General features: G+C 42.2%; 1 protein-coding gene across 1 annotated transcript in view; it reads right to left on the bottom strand.

Moving 5' to 3' along the window:
• Positions 1 to 1266: 1266 nt before the first annotated feature.
• Positions 1267 to 21164, bottom strand: part of LOC139376997 (cadherin-related family member 1a-like) — a 34031-nt gene continuing 14133 nt past the window's right edge. The window contains exons 9-17 of the mRNA XM_071120047.1: positions 18327 to 18405; positions 17957 to 18057; positions 17121 to 17327; positions 14437 to 14589; positions 13863 to 14027; positions 11843 to 11910; positions 10536 to 10764; positions 9290 to 9544; positions 1267 to 2866 (exon numbers count right to left, since the gene is read on the bottom strand). Of these exons, the coding sequence (XP_070976148.1) occupies positions 2246 to 2866; positions 9290 to 9544; positions 10536 to 10764; positions 11843 to 11910; positions 13863 to 14027; positions 14437 to 14589; positions 17121 to 17327; positions 17957 to 18057; positions 18327 to 18405 (1878 nt within the window). The 3' untranslated portion in view covers positions 1267 to 2245. The remainder of the gene's footprint in view (positions 2867 to 9289; positions 9545 to 10535; positions 10765 to 11842; positions 11911 to 13862; positions 14028 to 14436; positions 14590 to 17120; positions 17328 to 17956; positions 18058 to 18326; positions 18406 to 21164) is intronic.

The following is a 21164-nucleotide window of genomic DNA, read 5'->3' on the forward strand; positions in this document are numbered from 1 at the left end:
AAATATGAAGACAATATAAAGTTTTCACCTAAAGGGACAGGCAAGTGTTACACAGCATACATACAGTACATACACAGAATATATTTGATCATTATGTATCCAAAACATTTTCATAAAGTGTGTACATACTGTACACAGCGTGGAAGTGAATGCTTAAAAATTCTGACCAAGTTTATGGCCAATTTTGAGAAACAGTGATTATATTGACTCACGTGTAAATAAATGATTGGCTAATCTGCCTAATCTAGGGTGACTGATTTCCACAGTTTATTGTCTAAAGCAACAAAAAGATCCCTTCAGTTAAATGAGCAATCCAACACCAATACACCAATCTAACACCAATCCACCACCAATCCAACACCAATACACCAATCTAACACCAATCCACCACCAATCCACCACCAATCCAATACCAATCTAATACCAATCCAATACCAATCTAATACCAATCCACCACTAATCCACCACCAATCCAATACCAATCTAACACCAATCCAATACCAATCCAATACCAATCTAACACCAATCCAATACCAATCCAATACCAATCCACCACCAATCCAATACCAATCTAACACCAATCCACCACTAATCCACCACCAATCCAATACCAATCTAACACCAATCCAATACCAATCCAATACCAATCCAATACCAATCCAGTAACCAATCCAATACCAACCCACCACCCATCCAACATCAATCCAACACCAATCCAACATCAATCCAACACCAATCCAACACCAATCCAACACCAATCCAACAGTAATCCACCCAATTAAAAGATTACCCTTTTAGAAATGCAAAAGCATTTCAGAAGAAAAAGCAAGTGATTTGAAACAAGAGATTCAGAATCTTCTAAGTCTCTACTTCAAAATACGACCAACACCATTAGAATGTCACTACACTAATACTTCTCCTACATGTGAAACGTGGATTGACCAGATTGTTGACTTTCTTCCTCTTGGAAAAGCTCACGCATGACCTCCGCAAGAGACAGAACCAAGTTTGATAGACTCTGGTCTCCACTACTCAACTATATTTCAAATTGGACAGAGTGAATGGGGTGATTAGGGGAAATGAGCAGATACATGTTGTGTAAGGTGCTGTTCAAACCAATTATTTGCTCGTCGTCTCAGCTAAGGTTGGAAATAGCTAACAAGAACCTTGATAGTGCTGCTGCAAGTTTCAATTTAATTTTTTATTTTATTTTTTACAGTTTTTTTTTATTATTATTTGTCAGTTATTTTTTTAATGTATTTTTTTTTTAAAGTCTGTCACATCTGTGAATGTGGAATGTGTTTTGTTGGTTGATTGAAACACTAAAGAAAACGAAATAAAACTTTAAATTGAAAAACAAAAGAAGAAAAAAATTATAATGTCACTTCAGAGGTCTATGAGCACTTCATGTTTAAAAGCAACGCCATTTATCCTGTCAAGAACATCTCATATTTTATAGCTTATAATCTTATATACCGTTAGCTGCATTATCACTTCGATGCACAAGTCAAAGTGAGTACATTTGCCAGGCAACATAGCTTACACGCTAATCCGTATTCTATATTATAGCACTATTAATGAAAACATTGCATGATCTTTTTAAGCAAATAAAATACAACTTTTCAGGAAATGTCAGGAACACACGTTCAGTTCTGTATACACATAAATGCGCAGTAATCCTTCCCTCAGACATTCTTGTTAACATGTTGTTTCCCTCAAGATGGCAGCAATGCAACGACTTGTCTAACAAGGATCCCATTACATGATCTTCAAGATGGCAGAGCAGAAACAAGTCTAGTTATTTCTAATGGTGGATAACAGAGTGTGCATCCCAAGAGGCACCCTAATTCCCTAAATACTGCACTATTGTGGACCAGGGCCCAAGTATCCAACGTGATGTTAACATCTTTAAGAACACATGTAGAAGTGGTTGGATTAAATAGGTTCAGTAAAATGTGTTGCAACATTGCTTTGACAAAGGACTTGCTTTGAAATTGGGTCGTCAATAACATTTTAAAGAAAATGAACCTGCTGTCCTCAACCTTCCTTTGGAGAACTTATTTGTATGGCTTTTAATCTTTTTAAATGAATTTATCTTATTAACACTTTGTTCTAGCTAGCTATTTGTGTAGGTAGCTATCAAGTAAATCCTTTTGCAGTTTTACAATCCTAGGACTGAGTAACCTTCAGAAGTCGAGACAATTACTGACAGATTGGTTAGAGTGAAAACACACAACAATCAGATTTAATAATAGCTTGAGTTGCTCTCAATGATTTTCTGCTCTAGTCTCATTTTGAGTTCAGAGACCAGGGCTGAGCTGACGGGGATCCTAGAAGTGTCAGAGCTGATGTTGATCTCCCTGCTCTGGCTGGATGTCCTGGAACCAGTGGAGGTCAGGCCCTCAGAGACGGTGGGCACTGCTGCCCAGTGCCGGGGCCTCTCACTGGGCCTGGGGTTGGAGGACGGAGGAGGGCAGGATGGAGGGGGCAGGCAGGGAGCTCTAGGGGGCGTAGGCTTGGATTTTGACCTGGAGCACCGGGGGCCGCCTTTGTTGTTGAGGTTTATGTTGACACTCCCTGCTTCCTGGTCGCCTACAATGAACTTGTTTGACGAGTCATTTCCGCTACCACGGAACGGTACGTTAAAAGTCCACGGCTTGCGGTCCCTTGGCGGTCTCCGTCTGATGACGATGCGACGTGCCGGCATTATCCTGTTGGACTTGGTGTTGCGCAAGAACGTAGCCGTGGAGATCAAGACAGTGATCCCTACCAATATGCTGATGACACCAGCGACCATGCCAAGGGCCTTCATTGGGTTGTCCCTACTTTGCAATAAAAAGTCTGCCATAGGCCCATTGACTTGAGTCTGTAAAAAAGCACAAAGAGAAATACTTTTAATCACGGGACTAGATTATCAAACATTTTAAACATTCACCATTTAGGGTCCAAAGCATGCAGGCAAGCAGTGAGGTCAGTGGTCAGACATGGATGATCCAAGCACCGACAGAGGAGCCTCAGACAGACTACACCTCTATAACAGTACTGACAGAGGAGCCTCAGACAGACTACACCTGTATAACAGTACTGACAGAGGAGCCTCAGACAGACTATGTCTCTATAACAGTAACAGTACTGACAGAGGAGCTCCAGACAGACTACATCTCTATAACAGTAACAGTACTGACAGAGGAGCCCCAGACAGACTACATCTCTATAACAGTACTGACAGAGGAGCCTCAGACAGACTACATCTCTATAACAGTACTGACAGAGGAGCCTCAGGCAGACTACATCTCTATAACAGTACTGACAGAGGAGCTCCAGACAGACTATGTCTCTATAACAGTAACAGTACTGACAGAGGAGCTCCAGACAGACTACATCTCTATAACAGTAACAGTACTGACAGAGGAGCCCCAGACAGACTACAGCTCTATAACAGTACTGACAGAGGAGCCTCAGACAGACTACATCTCTATAACAGTACTGACAGAGGAGCTCCAGACAGACTATGTCTCTATAAAAGTAACAGTACTGACAGAGGAGCCCCAGACAGACTACATCTCTATAACAGTACTGACAGAGGAGCCTCAGACAGACTACATCTCTATAACAGTACTGACAGAGAGCTCCAGAAAGACTACATCTCTATAACAGTAACAGTACTGACAGAGGAGCCTCAGACAGACTACATCTCTATAACAGTACTGACAGAGGAGCTCCAGGCAGACTACATCTCTATAACAGTACTGACAGGGGAGCCTCAGACAGACTACATCTCTATAACAGTACTGACAGAGGAGCTCCAGGCAGACTACATCTCTATAACAGTACTGACAGAGGAGCTCCAGACAGACTACATCTCTATAACAGTAACAGTACTGACAGAGGAGCCCCAGACAGACTACATCTCTATAACAGTACTGACAGAGGAGCCTCAGACAGACTACATCTCTATAACAGTACTGACAGAGGAGCCTCAGGCAGACTACATCTCTATAACAGTACTGACAGAGGAGCTCCAGACAGACTATGTCTCTATAACAGTAACAGTACTGACAGAGGAGCTCCAGACAGACTACATCTCTATAACAGTAACAGTACTGACAGAGGAGCCCCAGACAGACTACATCTCTATAACAGTACTGACAGAGGAGCCTCAGACAGACTACATCTCTATAACAGTACTGACAGAGGAGCTCCAGACAGACTATGTCTCTATAAAAGTAACAGTACTGACAGAGGAGCCCCAGACAGACTACATCTCTATAACAGTACTGACAGAGGAGCCTCAGACAGACTACATCTCTATAACAGTACTGACAGAGGAGCTCCAGGCAGACTACATCTCTATAACAGTACTGACAGGGGAGCCTCAGACAGACTACATCTCTATAACAGTACTGACAGAGGAGCCTCAGACAGACTACATCTCTATAACAGTACTGACAGAGGAGCTCCAGACAGACTATGTCTCTATAAAAGTAACAGTACTGACAGAGGAGCCCCAGACAGACTACATCTCTATAACAGTACTGACAGAGGAGCCTCAGACAGACTACATCTCTATAACAGTACTGACAGAGGAGCTCCAGACAGACTACATCTCTATAACAGTACTGACAGGGGAGCCTCAGACAGACTACATCTCTATAACAGTACTGACAGAGGAGCTCCAGGCAGACTACATCTCTATAACAGTACTGACAGAGGAGCTCCAGACAGACTACATCTCTATAACAGTAACAGTACTGACAGAGGAGCCTCAGACAGACTACATCTCTATAACAGTAACAGCATCATGACTGCAGGTGGTCCTTTGTGGCTCAGTTGGGGGAAAAAGCATGGGTTCAGCAACACCAAAGTTGGGGGTTTAATTCCCACAGGAAGCTCATAGATGCACCAATGAAGAATGTACTCACTGTACTGGATAAAAACATCTGTTAACTGGCACATACAGTGGGGGAAAAGTATTTGATAAACTGCCGATTGTGCAGGTTTTCCTTACTCACAAAGCATGTAGAGGTCTGTAATTTGTATCATAGGTACACTTCAACTGTGAGAGACGGAATTTGCAATAAAATGCAAATTAATTACTTAAAAATCATACAATGTGATTTTCTTGATTTTTGTTTTTAGATTTCATCTCTCACAGTTGAAGTGTACCTATGATAAAAATTACAGACCTCTACATGCTTTGTAAGTAGGAAAACCTGCAAAATCGGCAGTGTATCAAATACTTGTTCTCCCCACTGTATGATGTTACGATATATGCGTTTGACGCTGATCCATTCATCCCAGCCTGCTGTGACTGTTGATCATCGAGGCTTACGATGTGACCCAAATTACAACCTATTCCCTACATGGTGCCCTGCCCGGTGGACTCATCAGAACTGTCTGTTCCATCTGTTCACTAGCATGTTTCTGATGAGGATTAAGTTCCTGTGACAGGTTCACAAAGCACTGCATTGACAGCTACTGGGTCTCTCTGGTTGACATGAGAGATTATTCTGTTCTTCTGACAAAGGAGCTCAAATAGACACTGGGCCTGAAATTAAATGACTTCACGTTTGTTACCTCAGTATAGTTGTTAGTGTAATAAACTGTTTAAAGTAGGCTATGTTAAGTAGTTGGGTTAGTTAAGGTTAGAAGGCTATGTTAAGTATTCGGGTTAGTTAAGGTTAGAAGGCTATGGTAAGGGTTTGGGTTAGTTAAGGTTAGAAGGATATGGTAAGGGTTTGGGTTAGTTAAGGTTAGAAGGCTATGGTAAGGGTTAGTTAAGGTCAGAAGGCTATTGTAAGGCTTTGGGTTAGTTAAGGTTAGAAGGCTATGGTAAGGGTTTGGGTTAGTTAAGGTTGGAAGGCTATGGTAAGGGTTTGGGTTAGTTAAGGTTAGAAGGATATGGTAAGGGTTTGGGTTAGTTAAGGTTAGAAGGCTATTGTAAGAGTTTGGGTTAGTCAAGGTTAGAAGGCTATGGTAAGGGTTTGGGTTAGTTAAGGTTAGAAGGCTATTGTAAGGGTTTGGGTTAGTTAAGGTTAGAATGCTATTGTAAGGGTTTGGGTTAGTTAAGGTTAGAAGGCTATGGTAAGGGTTTGGGTTAGTTAAGGTTGGAAGGCTATGGTAAGGGTTTGGGTTAGTTAAGGTTAGAAGGCTATGGTAAGGGTTTGGGTTAGTTAAGATTAGAAGGCTATGATAAGGGTTCGGGTGAGTTAAGGTTAGAAGGCTATGGTAAGGGTTTGGGTTAGTTAAGGTTAGAAGGCTATGGTAAGGGTTAGTTAAGGTTAGAAGGATATGGTAAGGTTTTGGGTTAGTTAAGGTTAGAAGGCTGTGGTAAGGGTTTGGGTTGGTTAAGGTAAGGGTAAGGTAACGTAGGTTTAAACTCTTTACAACCCAGTGATGCCCATGCTCACCACAGCCGTAGTCAGCAACAAAAAATAAATTGACCTGGAGCTAATTTCAGGTCTGCTGAGCACAAACTTGAACGTTGTGAAACTTCTGTGCAACTTCCAGCGCGCATGTCCTGTAAACACGGAGGCTGTGACCACTATAAGTTACAGTTTTAACAGTTGTCAAGTAGGCTGCTGTGGCTATTTGATCATAATGTAGGGCCTACCAGAGCGGCCTACCATCAAAAACTATGGAGAAAATGCATCCCATAATATGTTAACATGGAAATAGCTGTTCTATCATTCAGCCTACAGTAGCTGCCAATGTGTGGTGTTCAATGTAAGCCGACATTCCCAGAAAACATGCAGGGCTTGACATTAACCTGTTCATCTACGTGTCCTTCAGACACGGAGGTGACTGGAAATGTTGTTGTGTTGTTCGATGCAAAATACCACTTTACAAAATAAAATGCATTATTATTCCCATAGCATTATTACAGAGTCAGACACATTATGCTCCCCTCTGCCTATTGGCTACTGAGCTTATTCAAGCCTGTATCAAAATGCAACACTGCCACTTTAAGTACAATTTTTAAAATAAGTTATTTACCTGACTGGCTTTTCAAAGACATCTAGAAATGTACATATTTTGGGCTCTTGTAGAAAGTATAAAAACAGTTATTTTGCTGTATTTGTTGACAGTCTCTCTTGTCGTGGTTTTAAACGTTTTGAAATCTTACAGTCTCAATTTTGCTGTAGATTTATTTTATGCCTGCTCACATCACTGCAGACATCCGATTGGCCAGCGGTTTATAGCGCACTTGATTTGCTCTCTGGGCCCACCAGACACGGTCATCTGAGACATCCGACTGGCCAGCGGTAGGTTTATAGTGCACTTGATTTGCTCTCTGGGCCCACCAGACACGGTCATCTGAGACATCCGATTGGCCAGCGGTAGGTTTATAGCGCACTTGATTTGCTCTCTGGGCCCACCAGACACGGTCATCTGAGACATCCGATTGGCCAGCGGTAGGTTTATAGTGCACTTGATTTGCTCTCTGGGCCCACCGGGGAAGGCAGTTATTACCTTCAGACATAAGAAATGTTCAAAATGGCAACAGTTCTCCTAGCCAGCGCGCAGGGCAGCTGAATCAGGTGCACCAAGTACCACCGACAGCACAAGACTAAATAAATAACAATGAGTACAAGGTTTTATCATTGTTGTTGTTTTTTACAGACATGTTTGGCGATCGGAGATGGACCAGTCGATCGTGATCAACCGGTTCGTGACCACTGCTCTAGAAAGTTGAGTGAAAATTCAATCTCCTGCTTCTCTCTGTGGACTGATATTTCTAAGTGGCAGTCATGGGGAGCTGCAGCTTAGAGGGAACATTGGGTCAGCATTACGGTTAGATTAGGGTTAGGGTTATAACTCTACGGTTAGAGTTAGGTTAGGGTTAGGTTAAGGTTAGAGTTAGGTTAGGGTTAGGTTAAGGTTAGGGTTCGAGTTAGGTTAAGGTTAGAATTATGTTAAGGTTAGGTTAAGGTTAGAGTTAGGTTATGGTTAGGGTTAGGTTAAGGTTAGGGTTCGAGTTAGGTTAAGGTTAGAATTATGTTAAGGTTAGAGTTATGTTAAGGTTACAGTTAGGTTAAGTTTATAACACTACAGTTAGGGTTAGAGTTAGGTTAAGGTTAGAATTATGTTAAGGTTAGGTTAAGGTTAGAGTTAGGTTATGGTTATGGTTAGGTTAAGGTTAGAGTTATGTTAAGGTTAGGTTAAGGTTAGAGTTAGGTTATGGTTAGGGTTAGGTTAAGGTTAGGGTTCGAGTTAGGTTAAGGTTCGAGTTATGTTAAGGTTAGAGTTAGGTTAAGGTTAGAGTTATGTTAAGGTTAGAGTTAGGTTATGGTTAGGGTTAGGTTATGGTTATGGTTCGAGTTAGGTTAAGGTTAGAGTTAGGTTATGGTTAGGGTTAGGTTAAGGTTAGGGTTCGAGTTAGGTTAAGGTTAGAGTTATGTTAAGGTTAGAGTTAGGTTACGGTTAGAGTTAGGTTAAGGTTAGAGTTATGTTAAGGTTAGAGTTAGGTTAAGGTTAGAGTTATGTTAAGGTTAGAGTTATGTTAAGGTTAGAGTTAGGTTAAGGTTAGAGTTAGGTTAAGGTTAGAGTTATGTTAAGGTTAGAGTTAGGTTAAGGTTAGAGTTATGTTAAGGTTAGAGTTAGGTTAAGGTTAGAGTTAGGTTAAGGTTAGAGTTATGTTAAGGTTAGAGTTAGGTTAAGGTTAGAGTTATGTTAAGGTTAGAGTTAGGTTAAGGTTAGAGTTAGGTTAAGGTTAGAGTTATGTTAAGGTTAGAGTTAGGTTAAGGTTAGAGTTATGTTAAGGTTAGAGTTAGGTTAAGGTTAGAGTTATGTTAAGGTTAGAGTTAGGTTAAGGTTAGAGTTAGGTTAAGGTTAGAGTTATGTTAAGGTTAGAGTTAGGTTAAGGTTAGAGTTATGTTAAGGTTAGAGTTATGTTAAGGTTAGAGTTAGGTTAAGGTAGAGTTAGGTTAAGGTTAGAGTTAGGTTAAGGTTAGAGTTAGGTTAAGTTTATAACTCTACAGTTAGGGTTAGAGTTAGGTTAAGGTTAGAGTTATGTTAAGGTTAGAGTTAGGTTAAGGTTAGAGTTAGGTTAAGTTTATAACTCCACAGTTAGGGTTAGAGATAGGTTAAGGTTAGAATTAGGTTTAGGTTAGGGTTATAACTCTATGGTTAGGGTTAGAGATAGGTTTAGGTTAGAATTAGGTTTAGGTTAGAATTAGGTTTAGGTTAGAATTAGGTTTAGGTTAGAATTAGGTTTAGGTTAGAATTAGGTTTAGGTTAGGGTTATAACTCTACGGTTAGAGTTAAGGTCAGGAAACATTGAACTTACCGCCTCAGTGATGTCGATGTTGACCACGGCGGTAGTGCTAAAAGACGGAGACCCTCGGTCCCGGGCTTGGACCACCAGAGACCACCTGCAGTCCTTCTGCTTGGTGATGTTCTGCACGATCTCCATGGACTTGATGTACGACTTCAGGTTGATCTCTCCCGTTTCCGAGTTGATGTCGAAGATGTTGTCCGGCTCAGCTTGCATGATGGAATACTCAATGATGTTATTGGGCGACCCTGCATCGGCATCTATTGCCTGAATGAAATAAGGAAAAATCGGCAAAAACCAAACACATGACTTAAATATATACTGTATATATACACTGAAGCGGTTCTGGATACACTCACATTTTACATTTCAGGTAATTATCATCCAAACATTCACTACACAGTTTTGACTAGGGTCGTAACGATTCATACAGTGTATTTAGGGTCGTAACGATTCATACAGTGTATTTAGGGTCGTAACGATTCATACAGTGTATTTAGGGTCGTAACTATTCATACAGTGTATTTAGGGTCGTAACGATTCATACAGTGTATTTAGGGTCGTAACGATTCATACAGTGTATTTAGGGTCGTAACGATTCATACAGTGTATTTAGGGTCGTAACGATTCATACAGTGTATTTAGGGTCGTAACGATTCATACAGTGTATTTAGGGTCGTAACAATTCATACAGTGTATACTAGAGTCATAACGATTCATACAGTGTAATTAGGGTTGTAATGATTCATACAGTGTTTACTCGGACCAAACCGGACCGATGGCCAGTGAACCCCTAGGGAACACCTCTACACACCACACTGTACCTCCTTTAGGGATCTATAATTTACCCCCCTTTTCTCCCCGATCTTGTCTCATCGCTGCAACTCCCCAACGGGCTCTGTAGAGGCGAAGGTCGTCCCGCGAAACATGACCTGCCAAACCGCACGTCTTAACACCCGGCCGCTTAACCCGGAAGCCAGCCAGAGCAAACGCCGGCGCCCGGTCTGCGACAAGGAGTAGCTAGAGCACAATGAGGCAAGTAAAGCCCCCCCCCCCCTCCCCCGGCCAAACACTCCCCTAATCCGGACGAAGCCGGGCCAATTGTGCGCTGCCCTATGGGACTCCTGGTCACGGTCGGTTGTAATACAGCCCGGGATCGAATCCGGGTCAGTAGTGACGCCTCTAGCGTTGCAGTGCCTTAGACCGCTGCGCCACTCAGGAGGCCACTCTCATCTTATCTTATAGCTACTGTACATACCTCTACTTTAACAGGTGCGCCAATGACCATGGTCCTCTCCACACGGCTGTCATCGAACTCTGGAACATGGTCGTTGATGTCCAGGACAGTGACAAACACCTCCGCCAGGCTGTACTTTCCCTCTGTGTCCTCTGCCTTCACGTAGAAGTTGTACTTGGACTTGACCTCAGCATCCAGAATGGCCCAGGCCTGGGTGTATATGATGCCTGAAGACGGATGGATGAGAAACCTGGAATACACAACAGAGAGTGGATTGGCAGTATATTAGTAGTATATAGGGAGTATAATGGCTGTATGATAGCCTTATATTGGCAGAATTTTAGCGGCATATTGGCAGTATATTAGCAGTATATTGGCAGTAAATTGGTAGTATATTGGCAGTATATTGATAGTATATTGGCAGTATATTGGTAGTATATTGACAGTATGGCACTATATTGGCAGTATATTAGCAGTATATTGGCAGTATATTGACAGTATGGCAGTATATTGGCAGTAAATTGGTAGTATATTGGCAGTATATTGGTAGTATATTGACAGTATGGCACTATATTGGCAGTATATTAGCAGTATATTGGCAGTATATTGACAGTATGGCAGTATATCGGCAGTATATTAGCAGTATATTGGCAGTATATTAGAAGTATATTGGTAGTATATTGACAGTTACAGTTTAATCTTGGATTAAAACTTGTCAAGAAAGTCCTGTGGTTCAGATGCTGGATAAAGTTTTCTGTATTATCCACAAAGGTCATTATTTGTCCAGTACACATTTTGTATGTCCAATGCTGTTAAAGTGGCACATAATTCAGCCATTTTCAATCAATGTATTCCCTGTGAAAATTAACAAATACAAAGCAACCTGTTAACTTTAACACGTTTAGAATTAGACTTCCCGTGTCAAGACGGCTAGCAAAACTGGAAGATAAATTGACACTTGTTTTTTTCAATGTACTGCCTGCCTTGCTTTCCATAGCAGAGCTCCAGCTGTCACATTGCATGTTAATTGGCCCTCTCTACATGAGGCATCCAAGCCTGGCAGGCTATTTCTTACCCTACAATCCAATTACGAGATTAACCAGTCAGTATCTTGCTGCCATCTTAGAGGAAGCTGGTACAGGGGAAAGGGGAGGAGCTACAGTCTACCAGCAGAGCCACAAATGTTACAAATAATGATATCGTATAAGTGATCATTTTTTTGCCCATTTTGATCTATTCAACTGGCTCCACATCAACCGAGGAAGTGATTTTACACAGATCATCATGTCCGACAATCATTGGTGTTGGCAGGACTCTACTGCACTTACAGATCATATCTGGATCCATAGATGGAGTACTTGACTTCACCCCAAAGGCCAGAGTCTGGATCATTGGCCTGGAACGCAACCAAGGAAAAGGGAGTTAGAACACTGGAACGCAACCAAGAAAAAGGTAGTTAGAACACTGGAACGGAACATAGAGTAGACTAGAGGAGAGAATTTAGAATGCTGATAGAACACTGGAACGGAACATAGAGTAGACTAGAGGAGAGAATTTAGAATGCTGATAGAACACTGGAACGGAACATAGAGTAGACTAGAGGAGAGAATTTAGAATACTGATAGAACACTGGAGCACTAGAGTAGACTAGAGGAGAGAATGTAGAATGCTGATAGAACACTAGAACGGAACATAGAGTAGACTAGAGGAGAGAATTTAGAATGCTGATAGAACACTGGAACGGAACAAAGAGTAGACTAGAGGAGAGAATTTAGAATGCTGATAGAACACTGGAACGGAAATTAGAGTAGAGTAGAGGAGAGAATTTAGAATGCTGATAGAACACTGGAACGGAACATAGAGTAGACTAGAGGAGAGAATTTAGAATGCTGATAGAACACTGGAACGGAACATAGAGTAGACTAGAGGAGAGAATTTAGAATGCTGATAGAACACTGGAACGGAACATAGAGTAGACTAGAGGAGAGAATTTAGAATGCTGATAAAATACTGGAACGGAACATAGAGTAGACTAGAGGAGAGAATTTAGAACGGAACATAGAGGATACAGTAGAAGTTAGAATGCTGGTAGAATACTGGAACGGAACATAGAGGATACAGTAGAAATTAGAATGCTGGTAGAATACTGGAACGGAACATAAAGGATACAGTAGAAGTTAGAATGATGGTAGAATACTGGAACGGAACATAGAGGATACAGTAGAAGTTAGAATGCTGGTAGAATACAGGAACGGAACATAGAGGATACAGTAGAAGTTAGAATACTGGTAGAATACTGGAACAGAACATAGAGGATACAGTAGAAGTTAGAATGCTGGTAGAATACTGGAACAGAACATAGAGGATACAGTAGAGGATACAATAGAAGTTACATCAAGCTCACGAGAATTTCCGGGCTCTTCAAAAATAATCGCACCGGCAATAAACACTTATCAAACATTTTATTTATCCATAATTAATGTATGGTATATATTATGGTATCCATTTATTGATAATATTAACAACTTATATTTTTGTGGACAATATTGTTGAGTAGGGAGTCCATTGGGACTCATCTCCTGAGAGAAGGTCATACAATGACTATCCATTAGCTGATTGGAACAGTGTGAGGATAAGGTCATACACGATGTGAGGGGGATTTCACCCCAGCAGGGGCTGTCTACTCAGCTCTATCCAATTCCCTGGGGGTGAGTAGCACACGGCCACACAAGGACATCACAGGGTAAAGGTCAATATGATAAACCCTAACGGGATTGTTTCCATCTCACCAAACTGTAATTCCTGCTAAACATTTACTAGTAGTAATATACCAGTATAAATAATAATACTGCTATGGAAGCAGATTCATGTCAAAATTAATAATAGTCCAATATGACCTTTATTTCAACATTGTTATCATCGTTGTTTCAATACTACTTTGTACTTCTTTCGGGCATGAATCTGGTTACACAGTTTCTGTTTACATTTTAGTCATTTAGCAGAGGATCTTATCTAGAGCGACTTATAGTCAAGTGTATTCATCTTAAGACAGTTAGTTGAGTATTGTACGGAGAAAGTAGGTTACCTCTACCAATTAATATCAACATTCAGTGACACTATGCTTGCAGGTCAATCATACAGGTGTTAGTTCTCTCTCTCCTGCCCCCCCCAAAAAATCAAATTTTGTGGAACTCCTACAAGCCTGAAAAAAACCCTGCTTCCTTTCAGTTTCCAATTAACCTTAACCATTAATATTTATCTATCGGTGGATTATTGTTGGGGGATTACGTAACCATATGTAGCTGGCAGTGGCCTTTGAGTGGAGTTGAATAATCCAGATGTACTCACGGTGACAGACACAACGTTGGAGCCTCCGGGGGAGTTTTCCGGAATACGTGCGATGTAATACTCTGAGGTGAACCTGGGAGTGTTGTCATTGGTGTCCAAAAGATGAATCACAATATCAGCCGTCGCACTGAACCTCTCAGGGGTGTCAATCTCCACCGCTAGTAACTGTGTGTTTTTTTGGGGGGTGGGGGGGTGGGGGAGAAAATACATGTCAAATCTATCAAATACTCAGCGCTATTTCTGCTGTTGTACTAAAGTAACAAAATATATATTATGGAATGAACATGGCGATTGCAACGCCTAGGATTGTGGGTTGGATTCCCTCTGGAACCAAACATAAAAAAACATATGCAAGCATTACTGTAGGTCACTTTAAGTCACAATTATTCATATATTATATTAAGCAACTCATAGGTTATTACTGTATAATAACCATTATAATTTAACATGGAAATTTCTGCACTGTTTTATTTTGAAAAAGTTCAACCAAATCCATTTTTACAGTGTCCTTCCTAGGAGCAAATATTCAATATCCCAGTCTGTCATAGGTGCAGCTGAAGACAGTCTGAAATACCTTGTATGTTAAGGATTTGCCTTTTTCGTAATCGATGGCAGCAGAGTCTTCAACGATGACGGTGACCTGTGCTTCATTGAGGACCGTCTGGGGCACCACTCTGAGCACACGACCAGGCCCCACCAACCGCAGTTTAAATTTAGCATTCGCACCCTGTCAGAGAGAAGAAAAATAAAACACACCTACATGAGGCTGCCGTTGATGACAATATTCATGGCAAATACCAGAATCTTTTGACCTCTGTCTGATAACAGTCACTTTAATTTAGCCTATGGGGCTGAGGGAGAAAACTGTCAACGGATATTATGTAATGTAAAAAAAAAAACATATTTAAAAAACGCAGACAAGGAAATCTGCTAAAATCCTGTTTTCTGGGAACATCGACATAATGATAATGATTCGCTGAATAAGGGATTAGGATATTTATTTCTGAAATGGGGTTACGTAATGTGACATACTGTCAACATACTGTTTCGGATGGATAAAGAATCCTTTACGAAATCTAGATTTTAGTTCCACACGTTTTTAACCCTAACCCTATAGGGCTATCACAGTGGTTTCCATGAGAGTAAGAGGGGAAATAAATCAGGAATGGGGTGATATAGTGTGATAGGGTAATGGGGTGATAGGGTAATGGGGTGATATAGTGTGATATAGTGTGATAGGGTAATGGGGTGGTATAGTGTGATAGGGTAATGGGTGATATAGTGTGATAGGGTAATGGGTGATATAGTGTGATAGGGTAATGGGGTGATATAGTGTGATATAGTGTGATAGGGTAATGGGGTGATATAGTGTGATAGGGTAATGGGGTGATATAGTGTGATAGGGTAATGGGGTGATATAGTGTGATAGGGTAATGGGGTGATATAGTGTGATAGGTTAATGGGGTGATATAGTGTGATAGGGTAATGGGGTGATATAGTGTGATAGGGTAATGGGGTGATAGGGTAATGGGGTGATATAGTGTGATATAGTGTGATAGGGTAATGGGGTGATATAGTGTGATAGGGTAATGGGTGATATAGTGTGATAGGGTAATGGGTGATATAGTGTGATAGGGTAATGGGGTGATATAGTGTGATATAGTGGGATAGGGTAATGGGGTGATATAGTGTGATAGGGTAATGGGGTGATATAGTGTGATAGGGTAATGGGGTGATATAGTGTGATAGGGTAATGGGGTGATATAGTGTGATATGGTAATGGGGTGATATAGTGTGATAGGGTAATGGGGTGATATAGTGTGATAGGGTAATGGGGTGATATAGTGTGATAGGTTAATGGGGTGATATAGTGTGATAGGGTAATGGGGTGATATAGTGTGATAGGGTAATGGGTGATATAGTGTGATAGGGTAATGAGGTGATATAGTGTGATATAGTGTGATAGGGTAATGGGGTGATATAGTGTGATAGGGTAATGGGGTGATATAGTGTGATAGGTTAATGGGGTGATATAGTGTGATAGGGTAATGGGGTGATATAGTGTGATAGGGTAATGGGTGATATAGTGTGATAGGGTAATGGGGTGATATAGTGTGATATAGATATAGGGTTATGGGGTGCTATAGTGTGATAGGGTAATGGGTGATATAGTGTGATAGGGTAATGGGTGATATAGTGTGATAGGGTAATGGGGTGATATAGTGTGATAGGGTGTGATAGGGTAATGGGGTGATATAGTGTGATAGGGTAATGTGGTGATATAGTGTGATAGGGTAATGGGGTGATATAGTGTGATAGGGTAATGGGGTGATATAGTGTGATAGGGTAATGGGGTGATATAGTGTGATAGGGTAATGGGATGATATAGTGTGATAGGGTAATGGGGTGATATAGTGTGATAGGGTAATGGGGTGATATAGTGTGATATAGTGTGATAGGGTAATGGGATGATATAGTGTGATAGGGTAATGGGGTGATATAGTGTGATAGGGTAATGGGGTGATATAGTGTGATATAGTGTGATAGGGTAATGGGGTGATATAGTGTGATAGGGTAATGGGGTGATATAGTGTGATAGGGTAATGGGGTGATATAGTGTGATAGGGTAATGGGGTGATATAGTGTGATAGGGTAATGGGTGATATAGTGTGATAGGGTAATGGGGTGATATAGTGTGCTATAGTGTGATAGGGTAATGGGGTGCTATAGTGTGATAGGGTAATGGGTGATATAGTGTGATAGGGTAATGGGTGATATAGTGTGATAGGGTAATGGGTTGATATAGTGTGATAGGGTAATGGGGTGATATAGTGTGATAGGGTAATGGGATGATATAGTGTGATAGGGTAATGGGGTGATATAGTGTGATAGGGTAATGGGGTGATATAGTGTGATAGGGTAATGGGGTGATATAGTGTGATAGGGTAATGGGGTGATATAGTGTGACAGGGTAATGGGGTGATATAGTGTGATAGGGTAATGGGGTGATATAGTGTGATAGGGTAATGGGATGATATAGTGTGATAGGGTAATGGGGTGATATAGTGTGATAGGGTAATGGGGTGATATAGTGTGATATAGTGTGATAGGGTAATGGGGTGATATAGTGTGATAGGGTAATGGGGTGATATAGTGTGATAGGGTAATGGGGTGATATAATATAGGACCCTAGTCAAAAGTAGTGCACTATATAGGGAATATGGTGCGATTTGGGATACAGAGTCTGCCTTCCAGTACCTGATCAGAGTCGTTGACCGTTATCTTCAGCCCCCTGAGGATCTCCCCCTCTGGAGGGTGCTCATACATGGTCACCTCGAACTGGCTCTGGGGCCCGTTCTCTCCGTAGAAGGTAGGAGGGTGGTTGTTGAGGTCCACCACTCTAACCGTCACCACAGTCATGGTATAGTAGTCCAACAGCTCCTCACTCTGCCCCATCTCAGTGGCCTGAGAGAGAGGAGAGAGACAGAGAGAGAGACAGAGACAGGGACAGAGAGAGACAGAGACAGACAGAGACAGAGACAGAGAGAGAGAGAGAGAGAGAGAGAGAGGGAGAGATGGGGGAGGGAGAGACAGAGACAGAGAGAGACAGAGAGGAGGGGGAGAGGGGAGAGACAGAGACAGAGAGAGACAGAGAGGAGAGAGACAGAGAGAGACAGAGACAGAGAGAGACAGAGAGAGACAGAGAGAGAGAGAGAGAGGGGAGAGACAGAGACAGAGAGAGACAGAGACAGAAACAGAGAGAGAGAGTGAGGTGAGAGACAGAGACAGAGAGAGAGAGAGAGAGAGAGAGAGAGAGAGAGAGAGAGAGAGAGAGACAGAGACAGAGACAGAGAGGAGGGAGAGAGAGAGAGACGCAGAGAGAGAAAGAGACAGAGACTCAGACAGAGACAGAGACAGAGAGAGAGACAGAGAGAGAGAGAAGGAGAGAGACAGAGACAGAGACAGAGAGACAGAGAGAGAGAGAGAGAGAAAGAAATACAAATAAAAAGAGATTAGACAATAAAACATATGTGCTAACCATGTAATAACCTAGAAATAACAACGTAATAACCGGATGAGGAAAGGCTTATTACTTTGACTTGGATTTCATATAATTCATTCCTCAGCGTGACTGGATAAGCTGTTAGGCTGATACAACCACTTGTGCTATTGATGGTGAAGACACCCTCACTGCCTGCAGAAGAAAGGAACGCGTGTGAATCATGACTCATACAGAAATCACAAATATCTGTCAAACTGTAGACAAACACACGGTTTGTCAGTATGTAAAGAAATAGCTTTGTAGTGCGTGTGTGTGTGTGTGCGTGCGTGCGTGCGTGCGTGCGTGCGCGTGTGCGTGTGTGCGTGTTTGCGTGCGTGTGCGTGCGCGTGCGTGCGCGTGCGTGTGCGTGTGTGCGTGCGTGCGTGCGTGCGTGTGTGTGTGTATGTGTGTTTAGAACGTACCATTGGTAATAGAGTAATGAATAGGATTCGGGTTTCCTTCGTCTCCATCTTTGGCAAACACAGTGGATATTTCAGAACCCTGCAAATACAAATTATACATCATAAAGAAATGGCATAAAAAATATTACATAAAAAGTACTGGAACATAAACTATATACACAAAAGTATGTGGACACCCCTTCAAATTAGTGGATTCGGCTATTTCAGCCACGCCCGTTGCGAACAGGTGTATAAAATCGAGCACACAGCCATGCAATCTCCATAGACAAACATTGGCAGTAGAATGGCCCATACTGAAGAGCTCAGTGACTTTCAATGTGGCACCGTCATAGGATTCCACCTTTCCAACAAGTCAGTTTGTGAAATTTCTGCCTTGCTAGAGCTGCCCCCGGTCAACTGTAAGTGCTGTTATTGTGAAGTGGAGCAACATGTAGGAGCAACAATGGCTCAGCCAGTTGCAAACTGCCTCTGGAAGCAACATCGGCACAATAACTGTTCGTCGGGAGCTTCATGAAATGGGTTTCCACGGCCGAGCAGCCGCACACAAGCCTAATATCACCATGCGCAATGACAAGTGTCGGCTGAAGTGGTATAAAGCTCACCACCATTGGACTCCGGAGCAGTGGAAACACGTTCTCTGGAGTTGTGAATCATGCTTCAACATATGGCAGTCTGACGGACAAAATCTGGGTTTGGCAGATTCCAAGAGAACGCTACCTGCCCGAATGCAATAGTGCCAACTGTAAAGTTTGGCGGAGGAGGAATAATTGTCTGGGGCTGTTTTTCATGGTTCGGGCTAGGTCCCTTAGCTCCAGTGAAGAGAAATCTTAACGCTACAGTGTATAATGACATTCAAGACGATTCTGAACTCCCAACTTTGTGGCAACGGTTTGGGGTAGGCCCTTTCCTGTGTTAGCATGAAAATGCCCCTGTGCACAAAGCGAGGTACATACAGAAATGTGTTGTTGATATTGGTGTGGAAGAACTTTACTGGCCTGCACAGAACCCAGACCTCAACCCCATCGAACAGCTTTGGGATGAATTGGCACACCGATTGCGAGCCAGGCCTAATCGCCCAACATCAGTGCCCGACCTCACTAATGCTCTTGTGGCTGAATGGAAGCAAATCCCCACAGCAATGTTCCAACATCTAGTGGAAAACCTTCCCAGAAGAGTGGAGGCTGTTATAGCAGCAATGTTCCAACATCTAGTGGAAAGCCTTCCCAGAAGAGTGGAGGCTGTTATAGCAGCAATGTTCCAACATCTAGTGGAAAAGCCTTCCCAGAAGAGTGGAGGCTGTTATAGCAGCAATGTTCCAACATCTAGTGGAAATCCTTCCCAGAAGAGTGGAAGCTGTTATAGCAGCAAAGGGGGAACAACTCCATATTAATACCCATGATTTTGGAATGAGATTTTCGACGAGCATGTGTCCACATATTTTTGGTCATGTAGCGTATGTTAATATGGCAAGATGTTATTCAAAAAATTATTCAAATACGATGTATTGATTATAAAGAAAATACTTGAAAAAGCTCTCTAAAGAAAGTGTTTACAGCTTTTCTATAACAGGGTTCTGTGTTAAAGACCAGTGGATCATCAGGTTACAGGAAGTGAGACCTCGTAGACGTAGCCAAAGTAAGGAGGTTGTGTTGTACTTACAGGAAGTGAGACCTCGTAGACGTAGCCAAAGTAAGAGGTTGTGTTGTACTTACAGGAAGTGAGACCTCGTAGGCGTAGCCAAAGTAAGGAGGTTGTGTTGTACTTACAGGAAGTGAGACCTCGTAGGCGTAGCCAAAGTAAGGAGGTTGTGTTGTACTTACAGGAAGTGAGACCTCGTAGGCGTAGCCAAAGTAAGGAGGTTGTGTTGTACTTACAGGAAGTGAGACCTCGTAGACGTAGCCAAAGTAAGGAGGTTGTGTTGTACTTACAGGAAGTGAGACCTCGTAGACGTAGCCAAAGTAAGGAGGTTGTGTTGTACTTACAGGAAGTGAGACCTCGTAGACGTAGCCAAAGTAAGGAGGTTGTGTTGTACTTACAGGAAGTGAGACCTCGTAGACGTAGCCAAAGTAAGGAGCTTGTGTTGTACTTACAGGAAGTGAGACCTCGTAGACGTAGCCAAAGTAAGGAGCTTGTGTTGTACTTACAGGAAGTGAGACCTCGTAGACGTAGCCAAAGTAAGGAGGTTGTGTTGTACTTACAGGAAGTGAGACCTCGTAGACGTAGCCAAAGTAAGGAGGTCGTGTTGTACTTACAGGAAGTGAGACCTCGTAGACGTAGCCAAAGTAAGGAGGTTGTGTTGTACTTACAGGAAGTGAGACCTCGTAGACGTAGCCAAAGTAAGGAGGTTGTGTTGTACTTACAGGAAGTGAGACCTCGTAGATGTAGCCAAAGTAAGGAGATTGTGTTGTACTTACAGGAAGTGAGACCTCGTAGATGTAGCCAAAGTAAGGAGGTTGTGTTGTACTTACAGGAAGTGAGACCTCGTAGACGTAGCCAAAGTAAGGAGGTTGTGTTGTACTTACAGGAAGTGAGACCTCGTAGATGTGACCAAAGTAAGGAGGTTGTGTTGTACTTACAGGAAGTGAGACCTCTTAGACGTAGCCAAAGTAAGGAGATTGTGTTGTACTTACGGGAACTGAGACCTCGTAGACGTGGCCAAAGTAAGGAGGTTATGTTGTACTTACGGGAACTGAGACCTTGTAGACGTAGCCAAAGTAAGGAGGTTATATTGTACTTACAGGAAGTGACACCTCATAGTCGTAGCCAAAGTAAGGAGGTTGTGTTGTACTTACAGGAAGTGAGACCTGGTAGACGTAGCCAAAGTAAGGAGGTTGTGTT

Source organism: Oncorhynchus clarkii, chromosome 20 (genome assembly GCF_045791955.1).
Source record: "Oncorhynchus clarkii lewisi isolate Uvic-CL-2024 chromosome 20, UVic_Ocla_1.0, whole genome shotgun sequence".
In the NCBI taxonomy this organism is placed as follows: domain Eukaryota; kingdom Metazoa; phylum Chordata; class Actinopteri; order Salmoniformes; family Salmonidae; genus Oncorhynchus; species Oncorhynchus clarkii.